Source organism: Microtus ochrogaster, chromosome 15 (assembly GCF_000317375.1).
Source record: "Microtus ochrogaster isolate Prairie Vole_2 chromosome 15, MicOch1.0, whole genome shotgun sequence".
Lineage (NCBI taxonomy): Eukaryota > Metazoa > Chordata > Mammalia > Rodentia > Cricetidae > Microtus > Microtus ochrogaster.
The window spans coordinates 26,775,608-26,793,247 of NC_022017.1; the positions used below are offsets into that span (position 1 = coordinate 26,775,608).

Here is a 17,640-nt window from a genome sequence, read left to right on the forward strand (position 1 = left end):
TGGATGGGTGGATGGATGGGTGGTGGATAAACAGGCACATAGGTGTTGGATTCGGGGATGGGTACATTAATTGGTGGGCGGATAGGTGGGTGAATGGGTGAGAAGATGGATGGGTAAACGGGCGTACGAACAAACTTCTCTTCCACCTTCCTCATGGCTTGCAATTGAATAAAGACTGTCAGGCCAATGCCGTAAATCTGTCCACCACCACCCCGAAAAAGCCATGGAGGGAGACCTTGGCAGCTTACCATTTCCGTGGGAGAGCTGGGAGTGAGATAGAATTCTTTCAGATGCAAGAAGAAGCCTTCCAGCTGTCCGATCAGCAGCAGGAGGATGACGCCGTCTGCAAACTATGGGTGTTGTATTTCAGTCCTAGCCATCCCCACGGCACGCTATGAACACCTGGTTCCCAGCTGGACACTCTGTCGGGTGGGGCCTAGCTATAGGAAGTCGATTACTGGGGCCGGGTCCCTGGCTCCTTCCTTCTGGATTCTCACCATGATGTATACAGCTGTCCTCTACCAGATACTCCTGTCCCCATCATATTCTGCCCCAGCATGTGGAGTCAAGCAAAGAGACTAAGCCCAAACCTGTGAGCAAAATGAACCCTTCCTCTCTTCATTCCAGGCATTTTTTCACGGTGACATGAAAGGAACTAACACCCTAAAGGAAGGAACCAGGGCTCCCATGCGGCAGAGGCTGACCTCGCAGAGTTCCATGCTGCTGTTTACATGCTGTGTGAGCTGAAAGAAGTTGCACCACCTCTCTGAGCCTCACATCTCTTCTGAGAAGTGGGGATGCCATTCCCAGCTGCATGGGGTTGTCAATAGCAGCATGAAGCAGTTTTGTCTGACTCTTAGAATATATTCAATTAAAAGAGCTGTTTGTAAACTTACTATGGAATAGTCTCATGTTCTGTGTGTGTGTGTGTTCATGTATGTGCAGTGATGTGCACATATGTGAATACCCATGCACATATATGTATGTGCATATAGATGCCTAAGGACAACCTAGGACATTTATTATTGCTTAGGAACAGTCTACCTATTTGGGAGAGGGAGGAGACAATCTCTCACTGGCCTGGAACTCACCAAGTAAGTAGGATAGCTGGCCAGCAAGCCCCAGGGATCCACCTGTCACTGCCTCCCCAGTACTGGGTTTAACTATGTGTGCCAGGGCCTGGGGACACGGCAGTCAAGACCACTCTCTGCTCTTACACAGAACCAGGCTTTGGCTCCCAGCACCCACACAGCAGCTCACAACCATCTGTAACTCCAACCCCAGGGAGTCCCACCCCTTCTTCTGGCCTCTGCAGTAATCAAACACACATGTGTTGTGCATACACAGCTGCAGGCAAGCGCTTACACCTATGAAAACAGAAATGTGTGCCACCACACCCCAGATTCTGACCTGCCAGGGAAGTGCTTCGCCAGCTGAGCCGCCCCCATCACATCCACTTTTAAATGACAAGTTATTCCATGAGCTACAGAGAGCTGTGTGCAAACAGAGTTTGTATAAAATTCCCCCATCAGGCTAGGCAGAGAGGGGCACACGGGCCCATTAATATTTCTCTCTGTTCTGTCTGCATGGGCTGAGATAATGCTGCCGTGAGCATGCCATATGCTAATGTAATCCTTCTGAATCTCCTCAAAGATACAAAGCCCAGGATGGGATGCTGCAGAGAGGCGCCGCTCTGGCTTTAATGGAATTTCCCCCCATTAAGGCTGTTCGGATGCTATTAGTTTGGGCGTGGAAGCTTCACTACTGCTGTCCTCAAAACATAGCTGGAAAAACCTAACTCTGAGTCTATCTCTACCATCCCGACACGTCTAGATGTCACCTTTGCTCACCCACTCCCGCCTGACCGAAGGAGGGAAGCATGAGGAAAGTGAGTAAACCAGGGATCCCAGCCTATGTCTCCCAGAGAAAATGCAGTCAGAGATGAGTGTGTTGCTTGGTGGGGGAGGGGTAGCAACAATGAGTCAAGCGACAGATACTAAATGACACTAAATAGCAATGCTCCCCAACTCACAATTTTAAGAGGTGGATTTGTTCCCCTTTTATAAAGGAAGGACCCTAAGGTTCCGAGAAGTCCATAATTCACCCAAGCCATATGGAAGTGTCCTCAGAGTCCAGGGGCACAAAGTGCAGGCACAGAAAGGAAACACATGAATGTGGCCCTTAAGTCTGTGTTTCCACCTTACTGTGTTGCCACAGCGCTCACAAAGCTCACATGACCACCCACCATGAGCAGTGGCTATGAGCATATACTTGAGCCCTGACTGCCTTGGTCCAAAACCTAGGACCACCCCTTAATCACTGTGTGGCCTTAGATAAGTTAGTTATCTAACCTCTCTGTGTCTTAAAAGTCTTATCTATTGAATGGGGTTTCATCAGTTCTCACATGGGGTGGGGGGTATTGCAGAGATGATGGCTGAGAGAACTTTGCTCCAGGCCAAACAGGTACGAAGAACTCTCCTGTTTGGCCCCAAATTCAGGAATATGTGGCCTGGCCCACCCTAGAGAACAACCACCCACTTGTCCCTGAGAAGACAGCAGCTGTGACCCGGTTTTGCATAAGTCTTGAGACATTGCTGATACCCAGTCTATGGAAGCCTGCCCAATGTTCACTAGACTCCATCACCACCCGGTAGGGCCCAGGCAGTGTCTGATCTCTGCATTCCTGTCCCCTTGTGTTGTTGGAACACTAGAGAGACAGACTCTCAGTGGAAGGCATGGTTAGGTGAGGCACTTTGGATCTGCAGGCTTCTGCTCCCACCTTAGAGTAATTGAGTTTGTGTCCTAGGACCCTAGTTTAGTCCAGGGCTAAGCCCTGGGGACTCAGGATGGAGCCCACTGAAGATAGTGCGAGTCTGTTTCTCCAACCACTCAGAAAAGGACCCATCATGCTACATCCGAATAAACATGATCACAGGGGAGCAGCCTCACTCTGGCTTTAGCACGCTCTAGAGTATCCCACGCCCTAGGAGTCATTCTGATACATGAGTAAGAACAAAGCCAGCAGTAGAGATGGCCCAGCCTTCACAGCTTCCCACAGGCACCCTGCCCAGGGGCCCCAGGAGCTGGCTCCCTATGGCAATACTGCCTGTCAGTAGCACACCCTATTAGAGAGGGCCCTGAGATCTCTGAAGGTGATGCCTCACTTCTAGTCACACGGTAAGTTTCTGGTGCCCAGGAGCTCTTGTCCCTGCATGGGGACCCCAGAAGTGTCCCTACCTGGGTGTCCAGACTCTGCACAGATAGGCCCAGGCGCTCCAACTTCTCGTTGACAAAGCTCACGATGGCCTAAGACAGAGGAGCAAGGACCTCAAGACCACTCAGGGACCCTCATGCCACCTTCCAGCCGGGGGTGACAGAAAGCCTTCCCTTCTATCACCCAGCATCCAACTAACGTGGAGTGAGACCAGAGTCCTCCCCGTCACCCCGAGACACAGGCAGGTGGGTGGTGGGCCTGGGAAGCCTTGATCTCCCCTACCTCTTTGACGGCATGCACTTTCTCCGGAGCCAATTTAAATAATTCATCAAAGGCGTCCTCTGCAGACCAGAGCGATAAACAGCTCGTTACGATGCTGTTATCTTTGCGCCAAACAGAACATTTTCATGCAAAAGTTTCTCAGAAAAAAAAAAAAGCAAAACAGTCCCACGGGAGCTAGAGCTTGATCTTCGGGTTCCTGAATGAAACAGGCCCGGGTCTGGGACATATGGCTCCCTGGCTGAGAGGGAAACAGGGGGGGCTTCCCTCTCTGCACCTTGATTTCCTCATCTCAAACACCTGGTGAATGATGTCACTTAGGCATTTTAGAGATCAAAATGGGGGGTGGACATGCATCTCTTGGTAACTTCACGGGGGATAAGTGGGTGGTAGGTGGGGGATAATTGGGTAGATATATATCTGACTGGCTTTGTACAGATGGGTAAATGGATAAATGGATGTGTGTGAGCGTGTGTATGAATGACAGATGGATACACACACACACACACACATATATATGTATATATATCCATATGAGGGATGTTTGTGTGTGTGATGGGTGGATGTATATGTATTTATGAAAGAGTGGATGGGTAAATGGTTGGATAGATAAATAGCCAGATGTATGTATGTATAGATAGATGAGTGGATGAGTGGCTAGAAAGATGGATGGTTAAGTAGACGCATAACCGGATGGATGGACAATGGAGGGATGGATGAATGGATGGATGAATATTGTATAGGTGTATAAATGGATAGATGGACAGTGGATGCTCAATAGATGGATGGATGGATGCAATAGGTGAATGGACTTATAAATGAATGGATATATAGATTGGTGGATGGATGATTTAAAAGGTATATGGATGGATGGATGCATGATAGAAAGATGAGTGGGTGGGTGGACAGATGGACAGCTGCAAGAGGGAATAAATTGGCGAATGGTTGGCTCATCCAACTATGGAACAGGTAAGTGGAAGAAGCAACAGGAGGTGAGCACACTGACTAGTGAACTGCTTGTCACCTTAGCAACAGCCATGTTTGCACACGTACCACCGAGAGTGCCCCATGTGCTAAGCACACCCACCAGCTAATGAAGCGGGTTCCAGATGAGGGAACTGAGGCACAGACTATGTGTTAATGAGTGACGGAGTTAGCGGCACTCAGCATCAGCACCCTTCTGCCCTCATGGTGTGGACTGTGGGTCTCTCCCCATGAGAACAGTGCTAAGAAAACCAGCTAAAGGCCAGGCAGACAGAAGTAAGGACAAATTCGTGGACAAATCCTACCACGGGAGAGTAAGAGACAGGAGAGGAAACGGTTAACCCCTCCATCACAGTTGCTTTGACCCCATCAGAAGGGAAAATTTTTCCTTCAGTTACTGAGTTACTTACGTGAAGGCTGGTCCTTGTGTGAGCTGGAGGAGAAATTGCAGGAAGCAGGAAAGCAATCAAAGAGTTAGCAAAAAGTCTGCAGCTCCCTTCATCACCTAATCTAACAAGCTTGGTGCCAGCAGGTGGCGAGGAGATAGGCTCATTTTCCTGGGCAATCAAGACAGGGGAGGTGCAGAGATCCTGCTTGCGGAGAGCAAGGCTAAGAGGCTGACAGCCTTGTCCTGCACGCACACATCTCAGGACGCTTGGATACTGTGGGGCTGAGGATGTCGGGCTGGGGGGGGGGCGGTCTCTGCAGCCTGCTGGGGGCTGAGAAGCAGCAGGTACAGAGAGGGTCTCCCTGCCCAGTACCCCCTATACCGCCCACCCGGCCAAAGCCCGGCCCACCCTCACCGGCGTCCTGTGAGCTGCTCCACCAGCTTGTCAGATTTTAGGCCGGTCTTAGTGCTCTACAGCAGAGAAAGGGGAAGAAATAATGTCACTCGGAGAACCCCAGAACCAAACGCACAGGGCCAAAGCCATGTAAGAGAACCTAGTGTACTCTGTATCGCCCCCATCTCAGGACGCTACCATGGGCCAGCTTCCTTGTCCACTTCCCCTGTGATTATTGAACCTGTGAGGATAGATAGTACTACAAATGCCTCATTCCAAAGACACCTTAGCGGTGTGTGTGTGTGTGTGTGTGTGTGTGTGTGTGTGTGTGTGTATGTATGTATGTAAATGAATGTGTTTTGTGAATGAACACACAAATAAATAGTCACTTCTGATTTTTTCCTATTTTTTAGTGTGTGTGTGTGTGTGTGTGTGTGTGTACAAACATGTGTATGTGGGAGTATACACATACCATATTGGACATATGAAGGTCACAGACAAGTTTCTACCATGTGGGTCTCAGGGACTGAACTCGGGTTGTCAGACTTGACAACAAACACCTTTACCGGCTAAGTTATCTTACCATCCTTACCTGATTTACGTAAGTTTGAGAAAGTCACGTAACTGCTCAATAGTGAACTTTAAACAAAGACTTGGAAAAGGTGGGAATGGGTTTGACAAGACCCAGTTGGATACAACTAGTTCTGTAAGGCAAGTAGAAGGAACATACACACACACACACACACACACACACACACACACACACACACACCAAATAACACAAGCTAACACTGCCAGAGAGCAAAGGTTTCTCCAAAGAGGAGACAGGATGTGGTCATGGGAGACAAATGAAAGACATGATTCAGGAGATGGCTGTGGAGAGATGGCTACCTGTGACCCAGGAAATATGGTGACACCAGCTGACCTCCCTATCAGCATACCCATCCCCGCCTCTGCTAGGCAGAGCTGGCTGATGAGAGCAGTACTGACTGGCCAGGGCCCCCCTCCTCCCCTCCTTGTCTCTGCCAGCCCAGCCCCTGACTGCTATCCTGATGTGATGTTCCTCATAGGCCCCTGGAGTCACTCCCCAGGCAATGACCCCCTGTAGATGCGGTGGCATTGAGCAACATGCTCAGATGACCTGCGCCATTTCACAAGTACCTCAATGTGGATGACTTCCACCTGGACATTGTCTGGAAGGGGCAAGTCCGGCTGGAAGCGTTTGGCCAGGGCCACCAGGAGATGCAAGGTGGCCAGCAGGTCCTTGTTGAAGATGGCTAAAAAGGAGAAAACAAAGTCAGAGCTGAGGGACCATCAAAACCTGAAGACATCCTCAAAACTTTCCTGTGCAGAGAGAGTACTGAGGTCAGTATCTCTCTCCCTGTCTCTGTCTCTCCTTCTTTCTCTCTCTATTGCTCTCTGTCTCTCTATCTCTCTGCCTGTCTCTGTCTGTTTCTCTGACTCCGTGTGTGTGTGTCTGTCTCTCTATCTCTCTGTCTTTCTCTGTCTCTCTCTGTCTCTCTCTCTCTTTACCAAACTATTGTGAGAAGCATGCACACAAAGCACACTCTTCTGTTAACAGGCAGAAAATTAATGTAGCTGGACTGTGAGTACCACTGGACCAGGCTGAGAAGTGTGGTGTGTTCTTAGACTCAACAGTGGCTGTGTTGCTGGGAAGGCATTCTCCTTGGGCAGTACCAGCCGCAGCGGTACAACCAGGGCCGTGTGTGTAGGTCAGACAGCTGACTTTGTGTCCAACTTGTGCTCACGCTATGGGCTGCCTAAGGCCTCTGTGTCCTTCCCTTCCCCTGAAGGTTCTTGGGTTGATGAGTGTGTTGATCATCAAGTGAGCAGCCAGCGCAGATGGTCCCACCTCCCCTCCCAGGTACCAGCCACGCTCAGCCCCACATACTCTCCACGCTCAGCCCCACATACTCTCCACGCTCAGCCCCACATACTCTCCACGCTCAGCCCCACATACTCTCCACGCTCCACTTGGCCTGTTGCTCTTCAACCTGCAGACTCTGGTTGGCCGCCTCCAAGATGACTCCTAACTTGCGCCTCTGGCTGGCTGAGGTCAGAGAAATTTCCTCCACTTCCAGTTTGAGGGCTGCCAGCTTCTCTAAAGCAAAAGAGCAGTAAGGACCAGGAAGCACTGAGCAGCTGCTATGGGGACTCTGCCATAAGGATAATGCCATCCTGTTGGGGTATATGGATCTGTGGAATATATACAGTTGATGCCGAGCCCTAGGCAACCCCAGAACCCTCAACCATTATCCAAAGATCCCCATTCATATGGGAAATGGAGCATGTATGTGAGCTGGTTACAATCCTTTGCGCCATCCCTCTGGCCCACCTCGCCTTGATCATTCTGCCCATACCTTGGTCTCTGCACTGCTGTGGTCATGCCATTCCCACAGGGCAGCACCCTGATTTCTGCATGGAGACCTGGGCATATTGTTCTGTGTTAGGGAGCCTTGGTCTCACCCATAGCCAGAGAGAGGCACAGCAGGGAACTGTGCAGAAAGCTGACAGTGCCTGCTCTCTGAGAAGTACCCAGAAGCCTCAGCAGAGGCTGGAGGATCACTCTGGAGCCTGTATGCCAAGCTCTGCAGAGTAGAGCCTTGAGGAGGCCCTGAGAATATGTATCTGAGCCCTACCACTTCCAGGACCCCCTTCATTGCACAAGACATCTGCAGACCAGACACCAGCCAGAGGCAGGCACTTGGCCTGACGTTGGACATCACTTCCACGCACAATGGGACCCACCAGGCAGACCCACCCCTGCCTCTGTCTCTAGAATGCGCCACTCAGGGTAGCCTGGGTCCTTCCAGCAGCACAGAGCACTCTGAGGTCAGGGACAGTTGATATCCCAGCTTCTTAATTATCAGACATGCCAGGTGGTGGTGGCACACACTTTTAACCCCAGCACTCAGAAGGCAGAGACAGACAGATCTCTGTGAGTTCTAGGCCTGGTCTACAGAGGAAGTTCCAGGACAGGCTCCAAAGCTACAGAGAAACCCTGTCTCAAAAAAAGAAATTATCAGACACTTCCTAAATGCTGGATATGCCACAGTCCAGACATTAGACACCGGGTGGAACCATAGCTCTATCCTGCCATGCCCGGGAGTGGGCAGGGTCTCCACCTCTGCAGCTCTGCAACCTGGAAAGTCATAGAAGTGTCCCTTCTCCTGGAGCTGTGATGGGGACTGAGGCAGGAAGCCACTTGAGGGGTTGTGGGGGGTGCACATGACTCCAAAACCCCAGGAGCAGCTGCTTAGGAAGCACAGGTGGGGATGAGGTGGGGCCAGGGCCTCTGCTTACGGAACAGGTGGTGCAAAATGAGTCCATCAAACATGTCCTCCTCCAGGCTGCGGACCACGATGTGCTCCGGGAGGAGCGTGGCATTGATCCACTCCATCAGCACCTGCCAGGCACAAGGGGACAGCTGACGGGGTAGGAGTTGCCTGGCCAGGCTGTCATTTCAGGGTAGAGTGAGTTCTTCTACCCACCAACTCTTCAAGGCCTGGCCACATGGAACCTCTTCCAGAAGGTTCTCCCTGATCTCCCCGGCCATGTGGAGTCTGCTCTGAGCTCCCAAAGACGCTCCTCCCAAGATCTCCCAGATACCTGCCTGAACCCTGAGGGGCTGTCATCCTGGTACGTGGGGTTTTGGTACCTGGGAGTTGCCATCGCTGTAGCAAATGCCTAAAACCAGGTGCATGGCTGTGGGATTGGGTTATGGCAACAGCTGGCAATGGGTACTCGGTTACAAAGCCTAGACTGCCTCCACAAGTGGGTTGTAGAAACATGGAGGTGATTCGGTGATGTCTCAGGAGGAAAGTAGGGGGTGTGTTGTTGGAAGAGAGGAAGGCATTGTTGGGGTGCGGTGTGCACAGGGGTGTGGTGTCTATAAGTCAGGGCTACCAAGCCTGGCTCCAGAGACCTCAGGGCTGGCCATGATGGTGTACCTTCTGCAGTTCTTCAAACTTGGGGTCCCTCCGGGAACTGGGGGACAGGTATTTCTTCTTTCCTCCTGGAAGCAGAGGAGGGTATGACGTGCATGAGGACCCTGGGCAGATATCTCCCTGCAGGTCACCCTCTGACCCCATGCCCTGGGGGGATCCCTAGCCCCACCTCTCACTCATACTTCCTCAGGAGCACTGGGGTACACACTGAGACTCAGAGGTCACCCCTTACCCTGAAGGTCATGAAGTAGATATGTAGCATCTCCTACCTATACCTGCCTAGGAAGAAGGCATAGCCCAAAGGGGCAAAGGACATGTCAGACAGAGGTGGGCATCACCTATGCTGCCAAGTAGCTCTGGGCAGGCTGTAGCACCAAGGTCCCCTATGCCCTCGCTGGCTTGGTCACTCCCTTCCATGAGGCTTTGGTTAGCAAGGTCTCCTCTGCATTTTAAATTCTTAGAACCCACAAAGCATCAGGCCCAGAGGGGCTTTGTAGGTTAGCTGGCCTCCATGCACATGAAGAAACCATGTGCTGACTTGCCCAACCTCATAAAATATAACCTGCCATGTGACCCACCTGCCCTGTGACCCACCTGCCGTGTGACCCACCTGCCGTGTGACCCACCTGCGGTGTGACCCACCTGCCGTGTGACCCACCTAGATGCTAGATCTCCCAAAACTTTGGAGCGTATGCACCAGCCCTGACAGGAGAACAAATAAAACATGGCACTGATGGCTTGGGGTCAGCTACTGATAACATGAGTGGATTAGTGAGAGAATATGGAGGGGAAGGGAGGAAGAACGAGTGAGGGATGGAGGGAGGCAGGGATGGAGAGAAGGAGGGAGGGTTAACATGTGAATGGATGGAAGGAAGGATGGACAGATGAATAGAGAGCGGGTGACAGACCGACAGACAGATGGCCACATGGGCAGTCCCCAGGTACAGCCTGCTCGGCCTAGTGACCTGGTCACACGCTCTCTCCCTCCCCTGACTCAACAACCCTTGTCCCTCCAGGACCAGCACCTCGTGGGAGCTCCTCCTCTGTGGGCGGATCCACCTCCTTCGGGAGCTGCAGCAGGTTGTAAAGGGGCTCTGACTCCATCTTCTCCCTTGCCTTCCCTGGAGGAGACAGGTGACAGAGTGCATCACTGTCCCCAAGACCCAGAATCATCATGTGCTCATTCTTTTATTCGGACTGGGAGGATGGGGGCGCGACTCCAACCAGACAAGACACAAAGAGTCAAGCAAGGGTGAGGGGAGGGGTCTGGCGTGGAGACATCTGAATCCAAGCCTTGCAGGAGATGGTGCCAAGCTTTGACGATTAATAGATTAATCGTGATTGTCACCGTGGCAGGATCTAGACTCACCTCACAGATAAGCAAGGCTCTGGGCATACCTAGATTCCCTCAGTGTAAGGAGAGCGCCATCCCATGCACTGGTCCTATGCTGAATGAGAGAGGAGAAAGTGAACTGGACGCCATTTGTCCCATCGTCCCGACACATTTTGACCAGCTGCCTCGTGCCCCTACTACTATGACTTCCCAACATGAGGGACTATCCCTTCAAATTACAAGCTAAAGAAGCCCCTCCTTCCTTAAGTTCCTTTTGTCGGGGTATCAAGTGATTAATACACAGTCTGAGGGCAAGGCATGGGCAAATGCCTTGTGAGGAAGTGGGTTCCTTTTCAGCCAGGCACACAGAAGCCTGCCCATCACTCCTGGCCAGGAGGCCCAGCCCTCTCTCCACAGCCAGTACGGAAACCCAGCACCCACAGAGTCTCAGACAAGTATGGGAGGAGAACTCTGGGTCAATCTATATCAAGATGAACACCCGCCAGTGGGGTAGAGTGACTCTCCATCCCTTCAGGGCCCCTGAATCCAAGACCAGACTCCCTCAGCTGTGAATGGGGTGGACCAGGCCGTAGGCCAAAGCCACCCAGACCTGTTCCCCATTCTATGCTGGCTTGGCTTGCAGAGGGAGACTGGCCCATCTGGTCTCTAGTTCTGAATGAGGCTTTCTCAGATGCGCTTGGCATCCCGACTTGGAGTGTGGTCTCTTGGGGCTTTTACTCATGAAGCACAGAGCACATGCTCCTTATGAAAAAAGAGCATTTCCCAACCCCTCAGACTCGCAAGAGGCAGTGTCAGGCCCGAGACCAGCAATCCCAGCTCACAAAGGGCAGTGTCAGGCCAGAGACCAGCAATGTCTTCATTCCCAGCTTCATGATGGGCAGTGTCAGGTTCGAGACCAGCAATGCCTCCACCCCAGCCTCATGATGGGCAGTGTCAGGCCCAAGACAAGAAATACTCCCCACTCCCAGCCTCGTGATAGGCAGTGTCAGGCCTGTCTACCACCCCCAGTCTCATGATGGGCAGTGTTAGCCCAAGACAGGCAATGCTCCCACCCCCAGCCTTGTGACAGGCAGTGTTGGACCTGCTTCCCACCCCCAGCCTCGTGATGGGTACCAGAGAGGATCAGACTCAGAAGCTAATGGCCCCCTTCTGGTTCCCTAACCTACTTCTAGTTCTTCTGCCCACTTCCTCTCTGAAAGTTTCCCTTGTGGCATGGCCACCTTTGACGCTCCTCTTCTGTCCCTCATTCAGTCTCTGTATCTGCCCCATATTCCCAGGATCACTCAGATGTTTGCGGTCCAGGGTCAAACCAGGAAAAGTTAAAAAATGGAGCCCCAGAGTTGTGTGGAGGGAGAGGGAGGCACTGATGGGGCCTGGGAGCCACCTTCCTCAAACTGACTGCAGTCTGAGGACCTTGAGAAGCTGATTCCCACCCTGGAGCCAGAAGCAAGAGGACAGAGCCCCTGGAAATGAGTCCCAAGCCTCATGAACTGAAGAAGAGGAGAGGTGGGTCGGAGTGGGAGCCTGGCCCCCAGCCAGCTCCTCCTGGCTCAGGCTGAGTGACTACAGGCCAGTCTGCTCCCTCTTTGGCCTGAGACATCTTTACAGGAAGGGGCTGGACCCTGCGTCCAGCCAAGTACACACACAGAGACCTGAAACTGCCCCTGCTGCCCAGTCCCAGGTGAGTCCCTTCCCTGACCCGTTTCTTCGTGGTGTGGGGAGCTCAGCTTTCCCTCTTGCAATGGAGAGCTCTGAAGGACCCTGGTCCACAAAACTGCTTCAAAAGAGGTAAGTAGGGCCCTTCTGCGTAGACAGGGCTCACAGCTCCTCTATAAAATGAGGTGACAGCCTCAGCAACACGGCAGGATTCGGGGTTCTCCACCGACAGACCCTCTCACTGTGAGGTCCCTGCTGAGATGGGGCTCTGGGTTCCTAGTTATGGTGCACCTCAGCCTTTCTCCGTGAGTGCTAGTCCCCGGGCATGTAAACAGGTAGAAGATTCTAGTAGCTCAGGCATCCCCCAGGCCCAAGGCCAGATCCACTCACCAGCCACTTCTTTTCACACCAGGAAGTGAAGCCCACTAGCTCAGAGGGTGACCAGGTTCCCAAGAGACAGGTTCCGGTCCGGAGGTGGAAGGCAGGGCTTGCGCTCACTTCCTCTGCCACCCTGGTGGCTGCAGGCAGCTTCCTTCTCCAAGCCGCTAGGGAGTGAGCAACCTAAATCTACGGAGAGATTGTCAGAGCCCCAGCCCTTGCACTGCGCCTAGTCTTCCAAGACTCCAGGGCATCTTGGGGAGTCTCTCTTATTTCCCTCCCTGCCTCTGCCTCTCCGTGTCCAAACAATGGCTGTCTGAGCAGAAAAATGAGGTTAGGGCCTCCAGAGCAAACTGTGAGCTCTCCACCACTTTTGTTCCATAGTAGTGCCCAACCTTCTCCTCTGGCTCCATCTGTGCAACCCACCCACTGAGCAGCGCCCGGGGCTGTCCACTAACTAGCTTGCTTGCTTACTTGCTTGCTTGCTTACTTGCTTGCTTGCTTGCTTGATTTCTTGATTGTGAGACAGTCTAATGTAGCCCTGTCTGGCCTCAAACTCATCAAGCTGAGGTTGACCTTGAACTCCTGATTCTCCTGCTCCATCCCATTTCTTGCAAGCCTACGTTACAGGCACGGGCCGTGTCTTAGGTTTTCTGTTACTGTGAAGAGACACCATGACCATGGCAACTTTTATAAAGAAAATATTTAATTGAGTTGGTGGCTTACAAGCCAGTTCAGAGGTTCCGTCCCTTACCATTCTGATAGGAAGCAAGGCAGCATGCAGGCAGACACGGTACTGGAAAAGGAGCTGAGGGTTCTTGCATCTTGACTCGCAGGTAACAACAGGAAGTGGTCTTTGAGACACTGGGTGTGGCTTGAGTATATATGAGACCTCAAAGTCCACTCGCACAGTGACACACTCCCTCCAATAAGGCCACACCCACTCCAACAAAGCCACACCTCCTAATAGTGCCACTCCCTTTGGGGTCATTTTCTTTCAAACCACCACAGGCCATTACACCCAGCCAAAGTCTCCTAAATAAAAGCCAGTCCTCTGGTCTCAGCCAGAGTCCTGCACCCATAACCTACCTGCCACATCTCCCTGACCTTCACATTCTCTTCCCACCCATCCCACCCACATAACGTCACACATCCTGTCTTCCACATCTGGTAAGCTTTGCTTAGCTCTTCACTCAGCTCAAGCTCATTCCCGATATGAACTTTGGTGTCTCCTCCTCTAGGAAGCCTGACACAACATTCCTGTCTAGCACAGGTGGCTAGGTCAGCCAGTGACATTGGCTGGTGTCTGATGGCTGTCCTTCCATCAATCCAGGACCTCTGCAGGGAGGGGCCCATCTCTCCCACTTGCTATTAAAAGCCAGTGCCTACAAAAGAACCCGGCAGAAAATGGGCTCAGTGAATACATTCTGATGGCTATTATTGCTTAAAGGGCTTGTGCTGGTCACTTTTCTTGTTGGCAATGACAAAATTCGTGACAGAGACTGGATACGTGGCTTGGTTGGTAGAGTGCCTGCCTAGCATGCGGGAAGTCCCGGCTTCAAGAGTACATGAGACGCTGTCTTTAAGAAAAGAAAGAAAAATTGAAAAGAGCAACTTAGGGAAAAGGTTTTATTTGGGCTCACAGTCGAGGGGTCGAGGCAATGGCAACGGGACTGTGAGACTGCTGATTCCATCGCATCCACAGTCAGGAGGCAGGGCCGTGAGTGCTGGCTCAGCTCACACTCTGACCCAATGGTGCCACACCCTTCAGGGTGGGTCTTCCCTCCCCAGTAAAACCTTTCTACAAATGCCCTCACAGACAGACGCACCCATAGGTGATTCCAAATCCAGTCATGTTGACAGTGAAAATGAGTTGTCACAGGGACCAAGGGGACTTTCTGGAAAAGAATGCCTTGGTGACAATGATGTTGGAGGTGGGAACCACCATGAAAAGGCCAGGAGAACACTGGGGATGTAACGGAGTTCCTAAAAGTCCACCTTCTATGGATCCCTCCCAGGGTCCAATGAAAGACAGCACAATAAGCTAAAGTGTGGGAGGCTAAAACCTGAGGTTGAGAAGTCCACTCCCAACAGGTTGCGTCTAGCCATGTTTCTTTATTCCTCTCTGTTCCTTGTTCTCCCTGTTACAAACATTCCCAGTCATATATAGCCTTAAAACCAGCAATTCCCCAGTCCTAGCAGGTTCCAGAGCTGGGGTTCCTTGGCCCCATAAAAGTCAGATAAGAGTTTTCACACATACACACAGATCCATGGCTGTCAGTTCAAAGGTGGGGGTGATGAGAGCACACGTCTGGCGAATTTCTTATTGGAGGAAGTTAGTTAAGAAAGGAATTACATCATCAGGGAATTCTAGAGGGCAAGGTTAGTGTGCTACACTACATTTTTAGGCGGTTAGAAAGAGCTAAAAAGGTCTACTTTCAGTAAAATTATTAATAGGTTGTTTAAATCAGAGCGCCACTTCTTTTCTCCCACCAAGTAACCCGGCAACCTATGTAAACAGTCAGGGGGTAGCTATGACTCCTGAATCTAATAGCACATACAGCAGATGCTGTAATTTCTACACCCTAGGTCTGGAGTCAGACTTTTTGCTCTAAGTGAAGAAGAGACCCAGACCTCTAAATCATCAGTTCCGGTGTATGCTGTTATCAGTTGTTCTGGTCCTGGGGTAAAACCAGAGCAGCAGCTTGGGCCGGTACTAATTCTATGTCCGTGGATATCTGTGACTATCTTAAGTGGAGTACCCTTTCCTGGACCCCAACCACTGATGAAATGTCTGCTGATGAAGATAATCGCAGGAAGGCAGATCTCCGTGTTTACCTAGGAGAGGAGAATGAAAGTCTAGCTGTGGGAAACTGTTTTTACATGTAGCTAGGGGAAAACAGTTCTGAACTGTGGGAATTAGTCCCCAAATATGTAACAGAAAGGGAGTTAGCTACAGAGAAAATCTACAGCAAAAGACAGCCGCTTTATTCACACAGCAATACCCCCAAAATTCCTTGAATCTTGGTTTCAAAACCTTTACCGAAGCCCCTGGCTCTGATAAGTCGCTCGTGAAAAAATGGCTGAGCAATTACTGTACAGTGTTACAGCTCGTAGCAGGGACACACAGCCCAATGGCTCAGTCGGAACACTCCTGAGCCCAGCTGGTCTCAGAGCTTGAATCTTCAGGATCTGGCCTGAGTTAGACAGTTCCGTGATGGCAGGTGACAAGCTGAGCAAGAAGGAAGCTAGCCACACTTGCTCTGTGATTCATCGTTACAGAAGTGGTCTCAACAGGTGGGAGGCAGAGGTAAAGTGTGCAAACACACTAACAGGGACACACTCAGAGTGGCAATGTGAGAGCTGTCATTGCTGGTCATCTTTATCTAAGGGCTGAAAGGGAAGGAAATGCTGAGGGGCTGTCTCTGCATGGAACTTACTCTGCAAAGTAGGTATCACACCATGGTCACCTCCGCTCGGCAGGGGAACCCGAGACTCCCGGCTCCCCACTGCCATTCCGATGCACCAGTGCAGGACCAGAGCTCATGAAGAAGTGGGAGAGCAGCCATGCCCAGGACCTGCATGGCTGGGCAGCACAGTGGCTCAGTCCCAAACTCAGGTTCCATGTTCTGGGTGGCTTCTGAGCCCTCTGACCCCTGCATCTCAGTCCAGAAGTCAGTGTTGTGTGGTACGGTTAGCACACTCAAATGTGGAAACCAGAGTGTTCTCCATGATTCCATGAAGGAAACTCAGCACCAGATGGGAAGACTAGAAAAGATTACTCTGTACCCAATTCAGTCATGGGGGTAGGGGCCCTGGAGGCCAGAGAGCAAGTGATCAATGGGTACTGAGCCCAGAAAGAGATAGCCAGTAGACAAAGGGTGACAGAGGGGCATGGCCACGAGTAATGACTGGTAGGGTACAGCAAGAGGAATATACCCCCAACACCCATGACAGGGCCCAGAGAGAGGAATATACCCCCAACACCCATGACATACACCTTCCTGGCCACAGGCCCTCCCACAGTAGACAACAAATACTGCCAGAAACCAGGGCCAAGGAAAGCCCAGTGATGGCATCCACAGAAGTCAGGACACAAAGCAGGAATAGGTCCAAAGAGGGGGTGAACAGAAGCAATGGTCGTTATGGCTTCCTACCCTGGCAGCTTGTGTCACAGGCTGACTCTGTAGTGGGTACCCCTCACCACCAGGAGTCACCTGTAGCCTGCCCCTTGGGCCTTTCATGGACTTTCTGGGACTGAGTTGGATTCTTAAAGAATGGGTCTCACTCACAGGCTGTATAGCTTCAGGAAGGGGCATCTGGGGTTGGTTTCTTGCTTTGGTGGATTTACAAGTAAGAGGATCAAGAGAAAGGAGCCCTGGGAAATTCCCAGAGATGTGGTGACACAAATCCCATGATCACTTGCAGCACGGGTTGAATCTTCCTTCTCTTTCAGCTAGGGAGGAGGCCCTGTGCTTGATGATGGTAGCACTTTGGACGCCAATGCCATATATACCATGTCTGGACCTCAGCGCTCAGGAGGCTGCCTACTGGGGACAGATTCAGAAGATCTGCACCTGGTCCTAGCAGCAGTGCCCCCAGGTCAGTCTCTTCTGAGCCAGCCAGGCCATGAAGGGTGCATGTGTGCAAAGTCCACCAGGATGATAGACAGTGGGCAGGGGAGACGTCTCAGTCCTGGCTTCAGAGCTGTGGGGTGCAGTGATGTCCAGTGATGTCATGACCCCCCTGTTGAGAACTCGCCCTGCCCCCAGCCCAGATTGTCACCAGTTCCAGTGTGGGCTAAAGCCTGAACAGGCTGTGGTTTAATTGTGTCCCCCACCAAAAGTTCGTGTGCTGAGACCCTGATACTCCCCAGCCTCTAGAACTATGAGCCAAACACACCTCTGTGCTCTGTAAATTACCATCTTGGATGTCCTGTCATAGCAACAGGAAGCAAAACTAAGACAGGACCCTAAGCCACCATCGACTTTGAGTTGCTTACCAGACACTGGGTGTCATTTGATA

At 51.6% G+C, this 17,640-nt stretch overlaps 1 protein-coding gene across 1 annotated transcript in view; it reads right to left on the reverse strand.

Annotated features, from left to right (window-relative positions):
• The window catches only part of Parvg (parvin gamma), a 16,764-nt gene extending 4,059 nt beyond the window's left edge, over window positions 1-12,705 (reverse strand). Inside the window, exons 1-12 of the mRNA XM_026782732.1 lie at window positions 12,628-12,705; window positions 10,597-10,675; window positions 10,253-10,348; window positions 9,231-9,295; window positions 8,584-8,686; window positions 7,241-7,381; window positions 6,421-6,536; window positions 5,281-5,336; window positions 4,888-4,910; window positions 3,497-3,555; window positions 3,238-3,306; window positions 249-350 (exon numbers count right to left, since the gene is read on the reverse strand). Coding sequence (XP_026638533.1) covers window positions 249-350; window positions 3,238-3,306; window positions 3,497-3,555; window positions 4,888-4,910; window positions 5,281-5,336; window positions 6,421-6,536; window positions 7,241-7,381; window positions 8,584-8,686; window positions 9,231-9,295; window positions 10,253-10,331 — 813 coding nt within the window. The 5' untranslated portion in view covers window positions 10,332-10,348; window positions 10,597-10,675; window positions 12,628-12,705. The remainder of the gene's footprint in view (window positions 1-248; window positions 351-3,237; window positions 3,307-3,496; window positions 3,556-4,887; window positions 4,911-5,280; window positions 5,337-6,420; window positions 6,537-7,240; window positions 7,382-8,583; window positions 8,687-9,230; window positions 9,296-10,252; window positions 10,349-10,596; window positions 10,676-12,627) is intronic.
• Between the last annotated feature and the right edge of the window lie 4,935 nt (window positions 12,706-17,640).